At 33.0% G+C, this 18,014-nt stretch overlaps 1 protein-coding gene across 3 annotated transcripts in view; it reads right to left on the bottom strand.

Moving 5' to 3' along the window:
* SPOCK3 (SPARC (osteonectin), cwcv and kazal like domains proteoglycan 3) overlaps positions 1-18,014 on the bottom strand; it is a 511,232-nt gene that overhangs the window by 40,576 nt on the left and 452,642 nt on the right. For all 3 annotated transcript variants that reach the window (XM_054553197.1, NM_001131658.1, XM_054553196.1), the window contains 1 exon segment: positions 13,533-13,652. In XM_054553197.1, coding sequence (XP_054409172.1) covers positions 13,533-13,652 — 120 coding nt within the window.

An 18,014-nucleotide genomic window follows, 5' to 3' on the forward strand; every position in this document is an offset into this window, starting at 1 on the left:
TCTTCAAACTGTCATTTTAAAAATTATTTTAGATTCCACTTTCAGCAATTGTTGAATATGGTCTTACAGAATGAACACTGCTGCAGATAATTAAATTCTAGACTTTTTTTTTTTTCTAAAGCAGGAAGGCTATGAAGAGTTAATAGAGTAGGTAGATTCTTGTTGTAGTCTGCATGTTGAGGAAGGAGGTTATGTGTAGTGAATTTCCAGTTTTTGCTGTTTTTTGAGTTGGGGGTAGGCAGAGTTTTCATGGTGCAAGGTAACAGTAACACTGGTAGAAAAAAAATGCAGACTTTTTAGCCTGGAGAATCAGAAAGTTGTGTATAGCCACTGAGGAAAGCCGAAGAAATCCAAGAAGAAAATGAGATAAATTATCACCAAATACCACCTACCCAAAACTTGGATGATCTATCAGCAACATATGTATTCCACAGGCTTCAATCACCTCTGCTAAAGACTAGAACACTGAATTGAGATTGAAGCTGGCACCCAAGAAAGTGAGTTTCCATTTTGAGATCAACAAAGTTAATCATCTGTTAAACAATCAAGCAACACTCTCTGGGGAAAAATAATGCAACACAGCATCACACAATTCCATATTCCTAAGGTCCGGAACACCATCCTGAATTTTGAGACATGTTAAAAATCAGAAATATGGAACTCATTCTCAAAAAAAAAAATAAAGATAATCAATTAAGAATAAATTTGAGATGATCCAGTTGTTCGGATTAGCGGATATCATTTTAAAGCAACTAAAATTGTTAAATTCAATAAGGTAAAAGAAAACATGCTTGTAATAATTGTAACAATAGAAACTAACAGTAGAGAAATAGAAATTATAAGAATGAACTAAATGGGAATGTAAGAATGACAGTAACAAAAAAACCTTGTAAATTAAAACTAAATTCACAAAGGAAAAGCTAAGTAAACATGAATATAGATCAATCAAAATTATCTAATTTGAAAAAAAAGATTGAGAAAAAACTAAATAGAACCTCAGGGAACTGTTAGGTAATATCAAGTGCTATGACATATACATTTGAAGTTCCAGAAGAGAGAAGAAAGATAATCATGTAAGAAAATATTTGAAGAAGCAATGGCAGAAAATTTGCTTAAATGCTTACATTTACAAATTAAAGATATGCAGGATTTTTCAAGCAGAATGACACAAAGGTCATTCCTAATCAAGTCAAACTTTCAAGACCTAAAAATTAAGGCCAATTTTGAAAGCAGCAGGAAGAATATGACACATAAAAGTAAACAATAATTCAATTTGTCTGGCATCTCGTCAGAAATTTTAGAGACCAAAAATGAGTTGAATAACATCATTAAGTGAAGAAAAAAAATAATTGAAAACTTTCAACCCAATAGTCTCCATTCATGAAAATATTATTTAGGATTAAAGGCAAGGAATCACTGGTTTCACCCAGAATGTGAGAAGTTGAAAAGAGTATTGTTCACAAATAAACAATAAGAAAAGTCTGAGTAATTAGCAAAACCACAATTTTCTTGAATCCATAAGTGAGTTTATGTCCTAGAGCAATGCAGTAACCCAGAATCTAAAAAAAGACATGTGCCTCCAAGAGAGGATGGAATGTGAACACTGGCTTACTTGAGACAGATACCAAATACCATGTAAGCTAATAAGAAGAATTCAATTTATACTTTCAGTGAATTGCTAAAGGCTGAGTGTAGGCTAACATGACAGTAAATAACCTTTGGAAACCACAAAAAGAAGAGGAATTCATAAACATTGACAGACATGACTCCAGGATCTCAGTGTGTGCTCTCAGAGAAGACTTAGGGCAAGATAAGAGACTCAAGAAACCACCTGAGAAGCAGAAGCTGCTGTGGGAAAGATGTGAACTCCCATCCACATCCATCTTCCCTACATACCTTATGGAAGAAAACCTTAAATTCCGAGGGGTGAGCCCAACATCCTGTCACTCTCTAGATATAGGTGAGGATCCCTTGTACCAAAGGAAAAGAGTTAAAAGCACAGCTGTACCTAGGAAAGGATCAGGAGAATATCCTGAGTACAGACCATTAAAGAACCTCTTCCACTAGTGGGGCAATAGGATTTCTAAGAAAGTCCCATCTTTGAGATTCAGATACACAGTATCTTCCTAAAGCTGTAGCTTAACAAAAATGTGAAGGAATGCTCCCACTACCAGAGTAGCAAATGTTGCTTAAGAAGTGCCAACCTTCTATCAATGGTGGAGGGGTACAATCAAGAAGGGGGACCCTCTCTGAGGCTCAGTTGCAAAGGAAAAATCAAGAAACAAGTGGAGAAAAAGGCTGTGGCAAGCCAGTCTCACGCTAAGCACAAGGCAATGCTGTAGTTACTTGAAGCCTGAGATGCACTGAGGATAACAAGAAAAAAATAAAAGCCAAAACTTGGTTTAATTATCAGAATAGACTGGCTCAACTGCCGTACTAAAAGCCATGCAAAAGAAGAGGCATCACTATTTCCAGGCACAAATGTTATTTACATCCATCTCTACTGTTCTGCACAATATATCCAGTTTTAACCAAAACGATAGAGACATATATGAAAGGAAGAAGAAAATAAACCAACAATAAACACTGCCAAGAGACAAAGCACTTGATAGAACCAGATTAGAAATAACAAATGTGGACATAATCAGAGAAATAATTTAAAATTACAATGATTTAATAGGTTAAAGGCTGTAGTGTAAATGGTGAACACTTGCATTAAAACTAGAGATGGAAACTATAGGAAAGAAACAAATACAATTGTTTGGGAGGAGGAGGCAGAGGATGATAAGGAGAAAGAGAAGAAAATAAAACAGAGGAGGAGGAGGAGGAGGTAGAGAGAAGACAAAGGAGGAAGAAGAAGAAGAAGGTGAAAAGGAGTAGGAGGAAAACAGAACATAATAGAGCTGTGGTTATTATCAAGAGAGAAGTAATTAAAATGTCAGAAGAAGAAGAAAGAGAAAAATGGGGTCGAAGAATATTTCAATGATTAATTTAGAATTCTCCAAAATTAATGAAAGACATCAAACCACAGAGATAAGAATCTTAGAGAACACTAAACAGAATAAACACCAACCAATCGAACAAACAGATATACAAACAAAATCTACATGCACCATAGTCAAACTGTTTAAAGAGTGATGAGGAGAAACATCTCTAAAATACATATTTCACCAGAGTAGTAAAGAAAATCGCGGATTTGTCAGCTGAAACCCACAAGCCAGAAACAGTGGCATGACAGGGGTAACATGCTGAAACAAAACAAAACAAAACACAAAGCTCTCAATCCAGTATACTTTACCCAGTGAAAATATATTTTAAAAAAGGAAGATGAATTTTTTTAAGTTTTATGGATATATAATATCTTTACACATTTATGGGTATGTGTGATATTTGGAAACAAATATGCAACAAATAATGACCAAATCAGGGTAATTGGAGTATCTGTCATCTCAAACATTTATCACTTCTTTGTTTTGGGAACATTCCAAGTCCTCTTCTCTAGTTATTTTGAAACATACAATAAATTACAGTTTACTATAGTTACTCCACTGTGCTATCAAACATGAGATCTTATTACTTTTTATTTGTGTTTTTGTACCCATTAACCAACATACATCACATAATGATAAAGAGTTCAACAAGAAGATACAGTAACCCTAAATGTATAATGTATCTTAAAAGAGTCTTCAGAATACCTGAGAAAAAAATCTAATAGAACTGAACAGAGAAATAGACAATTACATCTGAAGACGTCAATGCTGTTCTAAAAGTACTCACTAAAGTAAGTAGATAGAAAAAGAGTAAGGATATAGATCTGAAAATCATTGTCAACAAACTTGGCATAATTTATATTGACAGAATAGTCCAAGAAATACTAACAGAATACATGTTCCTTTTAGGTGCAGATGGGACATATTCTGAGCCATAAAATAGACCTCAACAAATTTAAAGAACTAAAATCATTCAAAGTCTGATACCAAAACTAACCAGAATTACAGTAGAAATCAATAACAGAAAGAAATATGAATAGGTAGCATTTAAAAAGAAAATTCAAGCATAAGAATAAATATAAATTAGCTGTAAATATATTATTTTCAATTCATAAGGGTACATAATTTATTGCCAGAATCCGAGCTCACATTCATAAATTGTAAATAGGTTTAAAGATTTAAGTGCAAAAAATATATACATTAGGAGAATATACAAATCAGTATTTTTGTGAGAAAGACTTTCTTAAAGAATATGAACTAAGAGATATTCTAAAGTCAAAATAGAAAGGATGTAGTGAGAAAATATTTGCAACACAATGAAGTGTTAAAAGGTTAAAATAAACAGTAGTAATAAGCAAGCTGGCACATACTGTGCATAGTATGAGCTTATATTTGTTAAAAATAGGCCTGTTTATGTAAGTACATATCTTTGTATGAAAATGAAGTAGATTTGGTTGGGCATGGTGGCTCCCTCCTGTAATCCCAGAACTTTGGGAGGCCGAGGTGAGTGCATCACTTGAGGTAAGGATTTCAAGACCAGTCTGGCCAACATGGCAAAACCCTGTCTCTACTAAAAACACAAAATTTAGCAGGCATGGTGGCACATGCCTGTAATCCCAGCTACTTGGGAGGGTGACGCAGGAGAATTGCTTGAACCTGGGAGGTGGTGGTTGCAGTGAGCTGAGGTCATGCCACTGCACTCCAGCATGGGCAACAGAATGAGACTCTGTCTAAAAAAAAAGAAAGCAGTATTGGAAAATCATATAACTCAGGCTGCTAACATTTTCTGCCTCATGAAGAAAGGGAATGAATGGAGTTGGTGAAAAGATATTCTCTTAATATACCTCCACGTGTTATTTTTAAAAAATAAGAATGCATTACTTGTGCAATCAAAATACAAAATATAAAAATAAAGAAAATGGAAAATATACAATGTTATATGGATTCTTCCTTGCTGTGATATGTTGCAAATCATTTAACACTCATTAATGTCTCAAAGGAATCATCATAAAATTAATGGCTTTTGTATTGGCTAGCATATGGTTCAAGGACTGCAGTGGTATATAGTCATTTGTTTTCACATTAAACAACCCCAAATAATTTTTTTTTAGTTATTTTACTTGTTTTTATGTATACTTTTTCTATTGGTTTTAACTATCACTTCTTGATGCTTTCAAGACATCTATTTTGCAAACATTCAAGGATTTTATGTATTACTCAACTGGCATTGGAGTAAAGTTTAAAAGGAATAATGTTTATAATTGACTACAATTGACTAAATATATGTGGTAACATAAAATTTTCTGTTTTGTTTTATTTTTCTGCAGATTTCTTAACGTCTTCATTGTTTTTTTTTGGGGGGGTTGTTTCATTTTGAATAGGTTCTGATAGTTCAGATGACTGGCTAAAATTGCTTGAACACCCTACATGGCTTTATTTTGAAATTAAATATTTACATTATTAAAAACAGAATGTAATAAGGTTGACAACATTTCATTCACCCAGTGAGAAATGTTAAAAAATAGCCAATGCTGATAGCAATTGCCATTGTTTGGAATAATATGGTTCCTATAGAATAAAGGATAATCAAAAGTTTGGTTCCTAGAAGATCCAATGCAGTAATTTCTCAGGACACGATAATGTAACAAAATAATTTTACTGCAGTACATCAATCATTTAGTACTTTTATTTTAGAGCAATACTTTTAAACTACATGTGATTACATTAATTTAGCTATATATGAATCGTATAATTTCAGCAAAATTAAAATATACAAATCTTAAGACAATACCTTAGTAATACTTAAGCATATAATTAAATTTTATTATAAGGAGTTAAGAGTCTACACAGTAAAAGAGAATAAGATGCCAGATGTCTCAATAATTAGAACCAAAATAAGCAATGATCTGGATCTCTCATTTTATTACTTGAAATAAGAAAATTTATCTAATCTTCTCAAATATTTTGTTTTCAAAAGATGAAGTCTCCTGCTATACCTAGAAGACTCCTAATTGCATTAAAATGTGGCATTGTTTTAAACCATCTGATTCCAAATTCAGTCTTTCTCTTAATGTGAAGACAGCATGACATAAAGTGAGCAATATCTTGGTAAGAAATTAGAATGTATTCATTTACCCTGGAGGTTTAAGTAATTCTATCATTTTCTCTGACTGAGGAGAACATTTGGCGTGTAGGAAAGCAGATATAAGACATTATCTTAATCTTAGTCAGACTCTGCTAATCTGGGGATTTTGCATATGATGCTAATGTCCTGATGCTCTCCAAATTGTTAAAAGGAAAATTAGTACAATGTCACTTTCAAGAACTATATATTCTCGATTGCAGCCATATTTGTAAAAGCCTGGGTATAGTATTTCTGCTATGCAATTTTTGGAGATTTAAAAAATAAAATCAAGGTATCTTGATAATAATAGACACAACATATTCTTATTGAATAAAGCATCACCAAGCATTTTCATGCTAATGATAATAGGATGAGAGGCTAAATAGCTGCATTTTCTTCAACTTCTTATCGTAAAACACATTTTAAGATTTTTACCATCTTAGTTACTTTTCTATGATCATTCCTTTGTTTTTCAGTGATAGCTCTGAAGTAAATCCAAACAAAATATATTTAAGAAGTCTGACTTCATAAAATAAAAATTAGGTGTCGATTATTAAAAAATAATGACAGACTGTATAAACTCCATTTTTTTTTACAGCTATGACATTTTTGACCATTTTGTCAACTCAAATCACTTAGCTACGAAATATTTACACTGTCCAAGATTCAAGTAAAATACAATTCTTGAGTAATGACTGTGGAATTCTTTATGCAAATGCTGTAATACAATTTGGTTGATTAAAATCTCAGGTTACTATCATAATGTGTTTAAGAGTTAAGTATAATTACTAAAATAGCTACTAAAAAGACTATATTTCATTATATTTTCAATGTTAACTAATGCAAAATATATAGCAATGTTGATTTGATGGTATGTGAGGCTAGAAAATCCCCCTTTCTTTATAAAACTATATTCCACTTTCAAGGTTCATTGACTTTTTTGAAAAAGCAAAATATCTTTCCATTTAAATTTCATTAAGCTTTTACCCTTTTAATCCAATTCTGCTATCATCAGAATCTTGCCCTTTTGGAAACTATGTTATGTAGCAAATATAAGCAAGCAGCTACAGGCTAATTTATCACTCTTCTGAAGTTAGGACATTGTCTAGGTAACAATTTATGATTAGACTTTTTGGTTTATTCGTTTAACAAATTGTTATTGAGTCCCTACCATATGCCAGGCCTTTTCTAGTGCCTGCAGGTTCTACAGTGGAAAACTATTGACCTTAGAGTGCTTATATTTTATGTGGAAGAGAGAGAAAATAAACTAGTAAACATTTGTATATCAGGTAGCAATATTTGCTAGAAAGAATAATGAAGCAGCATAAAGAGGAGGTGGATGCTCTGGGGTGCTGTTGCTATTTTAGATGGGGTGGAAGGGAAGGCACCTATTGAGGAATGTTTGGGCAACAAGCTGGATGAAGTGAGGGAGTGAGCCATAGAGATACCTGGGGGAAGAGTGTTCTAGGACAAGTAAAAGGCAAATATGAAGGATGTGCCTTTACTATGAGGAATTATATTAATCAAAAATTCTATAACACTTTCTGCAAGTCACAGAGAAGTCAGCAGGCAATGGTTAGTCCCTAAGAGTAATCTGTACTCACAGTTTTTAGCAATCTGGTTTATGATTAGGAAACAAATGAAGTTAGAGAGTATGCTACCCTTCTGCACTCAGCCTACGGATCATTAGCGACCATGCAGTTCGGATATAAATACTAAGAATGAGATTATGATCCTGGATCATGAGATTAGGAAAAAGAGAAAAAAAATTATGGCTTAATTTGTATTCTTACCTATTATAACACAACCGGGAAATTAAACACAAATAAAAGGTATGTGTCACTCAGGGAAAGAAAATAGATTAAAGTCTAAAGACTAACTTAAATATAACAAGTAGTCAGTTCTTAGATGAGTTATATCAGGTTGACCTCTAAAAACTATTGTTTTGTAGTTCAAAAATTGGTAATTTCATAAGGTTCAACTTAATATTTGCAATCATGCTCAACAACGTTTGGCAAAGCATTGGCCCTTGTTGTGGCCACTATTTCCAGCCAACTTTACTGGATTGTACCTATGGCCTTTACTGCCCTATATTTGGGGTTGGAAAAGATCACGTATCTAAGACTTTGCAGTGAGACAGAGTGCTGAATTTTTCAGATTATTTAAGGAGATAAAGTATTGACAAAGAAGACACATGCTAGCATCCCTTCTGCTTTCTCCTCCTGTGTGCCAAGCAGCTCAGCACCAGCTCAGATGCACCTCTTGAAGTCATTCATTAACTTTCCACTTGTATGCTAGTCTTTAAAGTTAGACCAAACAGATGTAAATATTGAGAATTAGTTTTTAAGAAACTATATATTCTATTCACACATATTCTAATATTACAGAAAACAAGCTCTATGGTATTTCTAGATAGTAAAAAGTGACCATTTTAATGAACATTAGATTAATAATTTAAATGTAATTGGAGATACAGATTCATCAAAAGACAAAGATCTAAGTCAAAGGTAATATTGTACACATTAAACAATAGATATTAGCATTTAAGCATTCTTCTTTGCACAACCAGAAAAACGTGTGATTTGGCCCTCTCTTGCATGTTTGCACATAATATCACTATTTTGACACTAAATATAAACAAGCACAAAATACTTTGGAAGTAATAACTAATAAAAATAGAGATTGCTGTTAGAAGAAACAGGTGATTTGGTTAATTTTCTGATTTTAATTACTATTCAAGAATATATAGTTCTATTCACTGAGCATCAATAACAAATAATTTTAAAATTAAGGAAAATAATAAAATAAACAACATTTAATAAAAAACACAAACAAGCATTTTTATACATTATTATGCAGGCCTACTGTCACGTTTTCTATATGCAAATGGAATGGTTAGGCATAGGGTTACTAAGAATAACTCTGTTTTAAAAATTCAGTTCACATAATTTTAAAAAGACTGGCAAAAATGACTGGTTTTATATTATTTAATAAAACATAGCTATGATTCTAGTGTTATCAGCATTAAATATAACATAGCTTACATTATTATTCTATTTGGATATATTTTTCCTAAACATATATAGGTATACTGATGCAATTGTTAGCATTATATCTACTAAGTGTTTGAGATTATAAAAAACATAAATTTGGCTGGGAGCAGTGGCTCATACCTGTAATCTCAGCACTTGGGGAGGCAGAGGTGGGCGCGCATCACCTGAGGTCAGGAGTTTGAGACTGGCCTGGCCAACATGGTGAAACCCCGTCTCCACTAAAAATACAAAAGTTAGCTGGTGTGGTGGCACACACCAGTATTCCCCGCTAATTGTGAAGCTGAGGCAGGATAATTGCTTGAATCCAGGAGGCAGAGATTGAAGTGAGCTGAGATGGCACCACTGCAGTCCAGCCTGGGCAACAGAGTGAGACTCCATTTAAAAAAAAAACAAAAACAAAAACAAACAAAAAAACCCAGAAACCATAAATTTATTTTTAACCAAATTAAATCATGTAGATGACAAGCTTTATTTCAATAGTAATTATGTTTTTTAATAAAGCCAACTTAAAAAAATCTCCAAGAACTTTTGGTAATTTAAAATAGATGTATATTAGATTAAGTTAGTTAATAGGTATTCCTTAATATCTAATCTAATATCTAGATCATTTTTAAAAAGATAAAACACAAAAGCCTGCTTTGTAAATTATATACTTTTTATCTCTTATTTTTATAGTTTAGAGAAGCTGTATATACTTGGCTCTGTTAATAAACATGTTCATTCTTGCCACATTAAAATGATATACCATAAAGAAGTATATGGATATTAAAAATGTGTAAAATTTATATTCATAATATCTGCTTATTTACTACAAAATGCTGACAAACCTTACAATTATCCACCTCATAATTATAGCTATAAAGTGAAAATTATTATAACAAAAAATTATAAATGATTTTCTTAGGAAAAATCATGACATAAGGCAACTTTGTAAACAAGATATACAAGACTTTTTTTAAAAAATATAGTGCTATCCTAATAGAAAATGACTAATCATCCTAAAAATGTGTACAAAATGAATAAAATGTAAAAAGTATAAAAGATTCATGAAAAACATTTTTTCATCATCAATGCTGGCTAATTTTTAAAAGATTTCTTATAAGATTTTTAACAATAGTATCAAATATTATACTGATGCAAAACTAAAATTTGATTTTTCTCTCTTTATTAAAATGACAAAATGTTATTGGATTTTTTGTCTGCTATAAAGAAGAGATTGTAAAATACATTTTTATTTGTCTTCAGTATAAAATGCCTGAAGACAAACATTCTATATCTTATCAGAATATTTTTCTCTGCCTTATGTTGACTTAACCACATCCTTAATTATTAAAAACACAAAAACCTGTTGGGTGTGGTGGCTCACCCCTGTAATCCCAGCACTTTGGGAGGCCGAGGCGGGCAGATCATCTGAGGTCAGGAGTTCGAAACCAGCCTGACCAACATGGAGAAACCGCGTCTCTACTAAAAACACAAAATTACCCGGGCGTGGTGACTCATGCCTGTAATCCCAGGTACTGGAGAGGCTAAGGTAGGAGAATCGCCTGAACACTGGAGAATGAGGTTGCGATGAGCCGAGATCATGCCATTGCACTCCAGCCTGGGCAACAGAGCAAAATGCCGTCTCAAAAAAAGAAAAAACAAAAACAAAAACAAAAACTAAAACACCCCAACGTTTGCTCACTGTCATATTAAAAAATCAAAACCAAACTATGGGTTTTCACAAGAAAGACACTTAAATGAATATAATAAAGGAAAGCTGATCGAAGTTTTTAACAAAGATATTAAACAAATGTGATAAAACGGAATGTAGGGGTGATAACATTAATATCAGATAAGCTGAAAACTGTGCTTTTTAGTTTCCCCCCATTTTTTAATGTTCAAATTCACTACTAATAAAGAGAATACAAATTTAATTAACAATGAAATATAATAGCATATTCATCAAAATGGAAAAAAATGAATGGTAATATTTTTTGCTATTAGGGATGCAGGCAAAAGTTAACTCTCATGTCTTGCTGGTAAAAATGCAAAATGCCCTAATCTTCTTACAAAGCAGTCAGGCAATATCTATTATCTTATGTAATTTAAAATGCATGCACATTTTGACTCATTGCTTCCACGGCTTGTAATCTTTCTCATAGAAATAAAAGCATAAAAATTGACTACAGTAATAACTGTCATGATGAAAATAATGAATATTATCAATAATCATTCCTAGGGCACTAATTGAGTGACTAAACTATGGTATGGGTACACAATGTAGTATATTGATTGCTTCTTTGCTTCATTCATTCATTAACTCCTTTCAGTTTTATTTAGTGAATACTATATGTCAAACTCTATCCTAGGTTCTGGAAATACAGTGGTGAATAAAGACCTCTTACTACATTGAGTTTAAGTACTCTGGTTGGGAGAGAGAGATAGATAATTAAATAAACAAGTAGAATATCACTATATTAGATCTGATAAATGCTCTGAAGGGAAAATAAAAATAGAAAGGAGATGGGAGTCTGATATTGGAGGGTTGGTTCACAAATTAAATAAGATAGAGCCAAAGAAGGATTCACCCATAGGGTGCACAGATCTGAGGAGCTGAGGGAGCCGAGGGAGCCAGCCATTTCTTGTCTGTGGATTTGTCATGCCTATTCTAATGGATAACTTCCCTTTGGAAATTTTTTTCTAGCTGGCCTCTGACTCCTTCAAGCAGTATACATAATCCCGTGGCCCACTTTCTCCTATCCTGTCCAAAGATATTCAACTCTCAAGAAGTTTCTTATAATTAATCTGCTACCTTTAGAGAGTCTTATGGAATTTATTGACACATGGAATTTATTGACAGAAAAAGCTAGAAAGGAAAATATTTGGGAATGTGTACAATTACCCAGGCACCTTGCTGAGTGTTGCAAATGTTCTTCATTATCTATCTCCATATCTGGAAGGGCGCATCAGTTTGAACTCAAGTTTAGGTTAAAGGAGAAATTTTAGAGCAAGCAATAAAAATGTTCAACTATGAATATTGGGAGTGGATATGAATTTTAAAAACAGGTGTGAACATGAATCTTTAAAAAATCAATATGTAAAGGTGTGGAAGAAACCTTCTCCCCACTCCAGACATCTTTTCTTCATAAATACAGAGGCAAATATACTGAATCATTATTTCTATTAGGCAAGTTAAAGCTAAAAGGCGTCAAAATATTTACATTTGCCAAAAAATCAGCCAATAAATCCAGAGATAAGCCTGAGGAACTCTCCTATAGGAAATGAAAAATACTACAATTTCTTCATGAAATTCATAAAAAGAAATATATGGATAGCCATTACACATTCAAAGACAATTACTACTCTAAAAGTAATGGCTTAATTGCACTTCTGCATTAAATCATTTCACTATGTAAATTAGATTCATAACTACAATAGATGGAAATTGTAGAAAATTCCTTAATGTGAAAAAAATAAATAAGGCATTTTAGGAATCTATAGAGGATTCTCTTACTACACCATTTTGTTAGAAACTGCACTTTGAGGGTAGCAGGTGAGAGTGGATGGGTCACATCAGGATAGGCAATGAATGTCACACATATGGCTCTTCTTTGTCAGCCAAGAGATGTGGCTTGTAATTGCTACTCCTTCCCCTTTTCTTGTGTTTTAGAGCACTGCTTCAATCTTTGAAAGATTCAGCCCGTGTTTCGATATCCTTTTACATGCATTAAATAATAAACACAGTTTTATACAAATGAAAATAATATAAAATGAAAAGTTTATAAAATTATTCATAACAAGTACCCTATTTCAATTTGTATTTGTTATTTCCAAGGAATTAAGAAAACTTTTAGAGAATTATACTGATAATTAAAAAAAAATTGTAAGAGGTATATGGCTCTTTTTTTTCCTTCTGTGTTTTACTTATTTAATTTGCAGATATCCTCTCTTGTCTACTGATCCATTTCACACAGGGTCAAAATAGAGACATCAGCAAAGCAATCTTGGAAAGGCTTCCATACGGGGGAGTTCTGTTGTATTCTTTAAAAATCTAAGTACTGCAATTTTTTACCTTTATTTTCTGTGTTGTTCTACTCTTTACCACCTTAATAAAACACTGAAGAATATTCCCATTCTTTCTATTCTAATGAAAGCTAAACACCCTCTGAGGAGACATTCCCCTTTCCTCCAATCAGAGTTGTCCCAAATGCCTTATTTCCTTGCAAAATAATACAGGTGTGCTTGGAAGTAATAACGTTCTGATTTTTATTCAGTATGTATGCAGTGAATAAATACTGAAATCTGTGTTTTGTTCTAAGTGGTTCGTTGGAAATAAAACTTCATATCAGATACAGTAGCAATGATCAAATTTAGAAATCTTACTGCTTCTCTCAGGCCTCAGCAATGTTTTTGTCTTCTTGTTTTGACTTCCACTTTCATGAAGGGCCTTGAACCAGTCCCGCAATCTGTTTGCCACTTCCCTGAACTCCAGGTCACTGCATGCTAAAAACAGAGAAACAACACAAGTCTTGAATAATATTTTAGTATAATGTTAGTGCTATTTCTCTCATTAGTCCAATAAACTGAAAGGTAACAACGACTAAAAGAAAAAGGTGTGACTGTGTTTCAGCTTTTTCAAAATTAAATACATGCTTTAAAATAAGAAGTAATATGACAAAAACATTTTATTTAATAAAGAAGTATTATTAGTGGAATTCTACTTGCACTCTTCATTAGAATATGACACTTGGAGGATTTGTATTGCTAACACCACAAAAATTGAGTCATAATATTTATATCATAAATATTTTTTATGCTGGGGTGATAGGTTACCAGAGAAAATAAAGGGTTGAAAATCCAAAATGATCATTATACATTTATTTTTGGCCATACCTATTGAAGATGTCACAATTTATAATTCTTTATTCATATACTCAGTATATGTAGGAATGCACTATTATAAATATATACTGTTCCTATTTGTTTTAATGCTATATATTTGTTAGGCACAGAAAATAAACAGCTATATAACTTGTGATTAGGAAAAAACTGTACAATATTTAAGAAAGTACTATAATGTTTCTATTGGAAAAAGATTGTACTGGCAAACTTTGACATTTGGAACTAAAGTAACTTCCTCTTTGTTTTTTAAAGATATCATTATTTATCAATAATTATATTCTTTAAAAATAGGTTATGCAATAAGTAATTAGCAGAATATATTATGTGTGTGTGACTGGCTTAAAATATAGTATTCAAATTTAGTAATTTACTGCAAAAATATTTTGAAAATATATTTTGAAAGCCACTAATTTACATTGTTTAGAGGACGTTGTTACTGCAGACCAATCCTCCGTGCATGCTGTAAATGTGCCGTTTCCTCAACTAACAAGTAATTCATGCTAATACTCATTTGTCCATTTGATTAACAATTATGCAATTATAGTATGTGTTATTACATTTAATATATACAATATACATTATATTATATGTATCATAAATAACATAATATAATGTAATTGGATGTAATACCATCCCAGACCATTTCCTAGCTCTAAAGTAGGGGTATCCAATCTTTTGGCTTCCCTGGGCCACACTGGAAGAAGAATTGTCTTAGGCAACAAATAAAATACACTAACAGTAATGATAGCTGATGAGCTAAAAAAAAATTGCAAAAACATCTCATAATGTTTTAAGAAAGTCTACAAATTTGTGTTGGCTCGCATTCAAAGCTGTCCTGGGCCACATGTGGCCTGGGGGCCATGAGTTGGACAAGCTTGCTCTAAAGGAAATAAGCTCCTAAATTAAAAGGAATCCTCCAGTACCTGGTATGGTGGGATGACCAAATTAGCCAATCATTGTGACATTTTAGAACACTGGAGACAAAATGAAGATCTTATAAAGTTCCATGGGGGAGGGTAACTAAAATTGTTACATACAAAGGAATCAGAAATGCCTTCCAATATTTAAATAACATTGAAAGGCAGCATAGCAACATAAAAATTATTTCATATTTCTAAGAGAAATCAGATGGGAAAGTAAGGTAAAGAAATTTTTACATGTACAGGATCTGAAAAACTAACCATCTATACAATCTTTGCCCAGGATGCTAGTACAGTATGTGATACACCAGAGATTAAATCAACAAGAGGATGTCTGGATCACAGGAACTAATGGAAGAGAGAGGTGAAGGGCATTTCTAGGAAGCTGGTGAAGGATAATTACGGAGTGTGTGCTGTGTGCCCAGTGCAGAGCAAGATGGCAGTAAGATTGAGATTTCTTGGCCAGGGACAGAGCAACGTACAGAATTCATTGCTATCCTTTCATCCGGGGAAAACAATAAGCTATAGTGAAAATCAAAGAAACCATCGCTTTTACTGATGAGGTCCACCATGGCTGAGGCTGAGGTGATAAGGCAAAAAAAATAGCGTACTCTTGATATGAATGCTTACACTCTGGCCTAGTGTCTCTGTTTAAACCATCTTGACATGGGTCTTCTGCTCCCCTTAAAGGTATAGGCACAAGAAAACAAAAGCCTACTTGAAAAAGAGGAATTCTACATATGCATACATACTTGTGTAAGCGTCACATATCTCTGGAAGGATTTATATAAAGACATAACTACCAAGGGAACTGGATTAATGGAAGAAAGTGGTGTGAGAGAGTTTTATTTTTACCATTCATCTCTTTCTCCTTTTGAATTATGTACTATATAGCTGTATTAATATTCAAAAGTCAACAAAAAATTTTTAAAATTAAAAAAGCAATTACAAATGCATCTAACCCTTGACCCAGCAATTCTGTTTCTTTTTCTTTTACTTTTTTTTTTTTTTTTTTTGAGACAGAGTTTCACTCTTGTCACCCATGCTGGGATGCAGAAGCGCAATCTCGGCTCACTGCAACCTCCGCCTTTCAGGTTCAAGCGATTCTCCTGCCTCAGCCTCCCGAGTAGCTGGGATTACAAGCCCCCGCCACCATGCCCAGCTAATTTTTGTATTTTTAGTAGAGACGGGGTTTCACCATGTTGGCCAGGCTTGTCTCGAACTCCTGACCTCAGGTGATCCACCCACCTCGGCCTCCCAAAGTGCTGGAATTACAGGCGTGAATCACCACGCTGGCCCCGGTTTCTTAAAAATGTATCGTGTAGGCATACTACATGTATACAAACACATTCATTTAAATTGCGCTACGTTGTGTATTCAGCACTTTTTTAATAGCAAGTTTGTGAACAGCATAGCACTCCATCATGTACACTATGGAGGTGAGATCTAAGAGAAGACAATGAACATTTATTGATCATATTCATCACTCAAACATTGGGGTATCAGCTTCTTTTATAACACCATCAGCTAGTGAATTCATGTTACCTTGTCCAAATCATAGGTATTTGGTAGCACATCTGGTACTCCCAATTTAAAACAATTTCTATTATTTCACATTAACATCTTTTCCTACCAAAAAACAGTGTATCAGTAATATATCTACACAGGAATACTGTATAGTCTTATCTCAGATTCTTAGCATTTATTATTCAGAAAGGTTCATGTATAATGAGAATTGATGGAGAGATTTCAGGAACATTTCAGTAACTTCCATAAGCCCAGGACATCTTAGTTTTGGAGTATTATTAAAAATAATACTTTATGTATAAAACTTTTGAAAACATTTTAAATAATTTTTCAATTTAATTTTCATTTGCCAACAATTAACCGATTTACTTTAAAATTGGCAATAATTTATCTGAAACCATTGGCCGAAACAGGGATTCTTGCCCAATTAGAAAGTTTAAACCATACACTTCCTGAAACTAATTAAATTTGATAAATATAAAATTTAAAAATTAATAAAGTTGATATATTTTATAACTAATAAATGAAATATTTATTAATAGTAATTATTTTTTTCATGTTGTATTTGACAGCCTATAAATATTTTTTTCAGGTCTCAAACTTTTACATAATTTCTTACATTTTAATAGGCACAAAACTCTCTGCCTATTACAAACATCTCTTAAAATGTCCCCTCATTCCCGCACATTGTACTAACTGAATGTTTATGCTCCCCCGTACTCATATATTATAACACCTAATCCACAGTGTTATGGTATTAGAAGATAGGGACTCTGGGAGGTGATTAGGCCATGAGGGCAAAGGCTTCACGATTGGCATTAGTGCTCTTTTAAAATGGAATCCACTCAGATCCCTCTCCCCTTCCACCATGTCAGAACATAGCAAGAGGAAGGCCATCTATGAACCGGGACCTGGGCTTTGATCAGATACTGAATTTGCTGGTGCTGCCCTGATCTTGCACTTCCAGTCTCCAGAATTGTGAGAAATAATTTCTGTTGTTTATAAGCCTTGGCATTCTGTTATTCTTAGTAGACTAAATTGACTAAGACACACTATAACATACTTAAATTTAGTTATCAAGAACATGAATTTCTTGAAGAATGAATATACTCATATCTGGCAATATGAGTTGTTAATTATGCTTATGTTATACAATAAGGAAGCTCAGATGAAAATACAGAGGTCCAAGTAGAGGGGATGCTCTGGGAAGTTTCAAATCAGAGGCAGAGTCCACATTTTATTGTGTATTATCTTTCAGAAAATTTTTAAGTTTTGTTCCAATAGTATATTTAAGTATATTTAACAAGCTGTCTCCTATCTCTACTAGGCTTGATTCATAAAGTTTTTTAAAGCACTTCTAAGGTCACCATTCATTTTTGCTTAATGTTAAAAAATAATACTTTATGTCACAGATGATGAAATGAAGTGGGATAGGTATTGATGATTTAAACAAATTCAGTAAATTTAGTTCACAAAATACCAGACGTAATTTATTATTTTTTCCCTTATGAATTTT

The sequence above is a fragment of the Pongo abelii genome, chromosome 3, assembly GCF_028885655.2.
Source record: "Pongo abelii isolate AG06213 chromosome 3, NHGRI_mPonAbe1-v2.0_pri, whole genome shotgun sequence".
In the NCBI taxonomy this organism is placed as follows: domain Eukaryota; kingdom Metazoa; phylum Chordata; class Mammalia; order Primates; family Hominidae; genus Pongo; species Pongo abelii.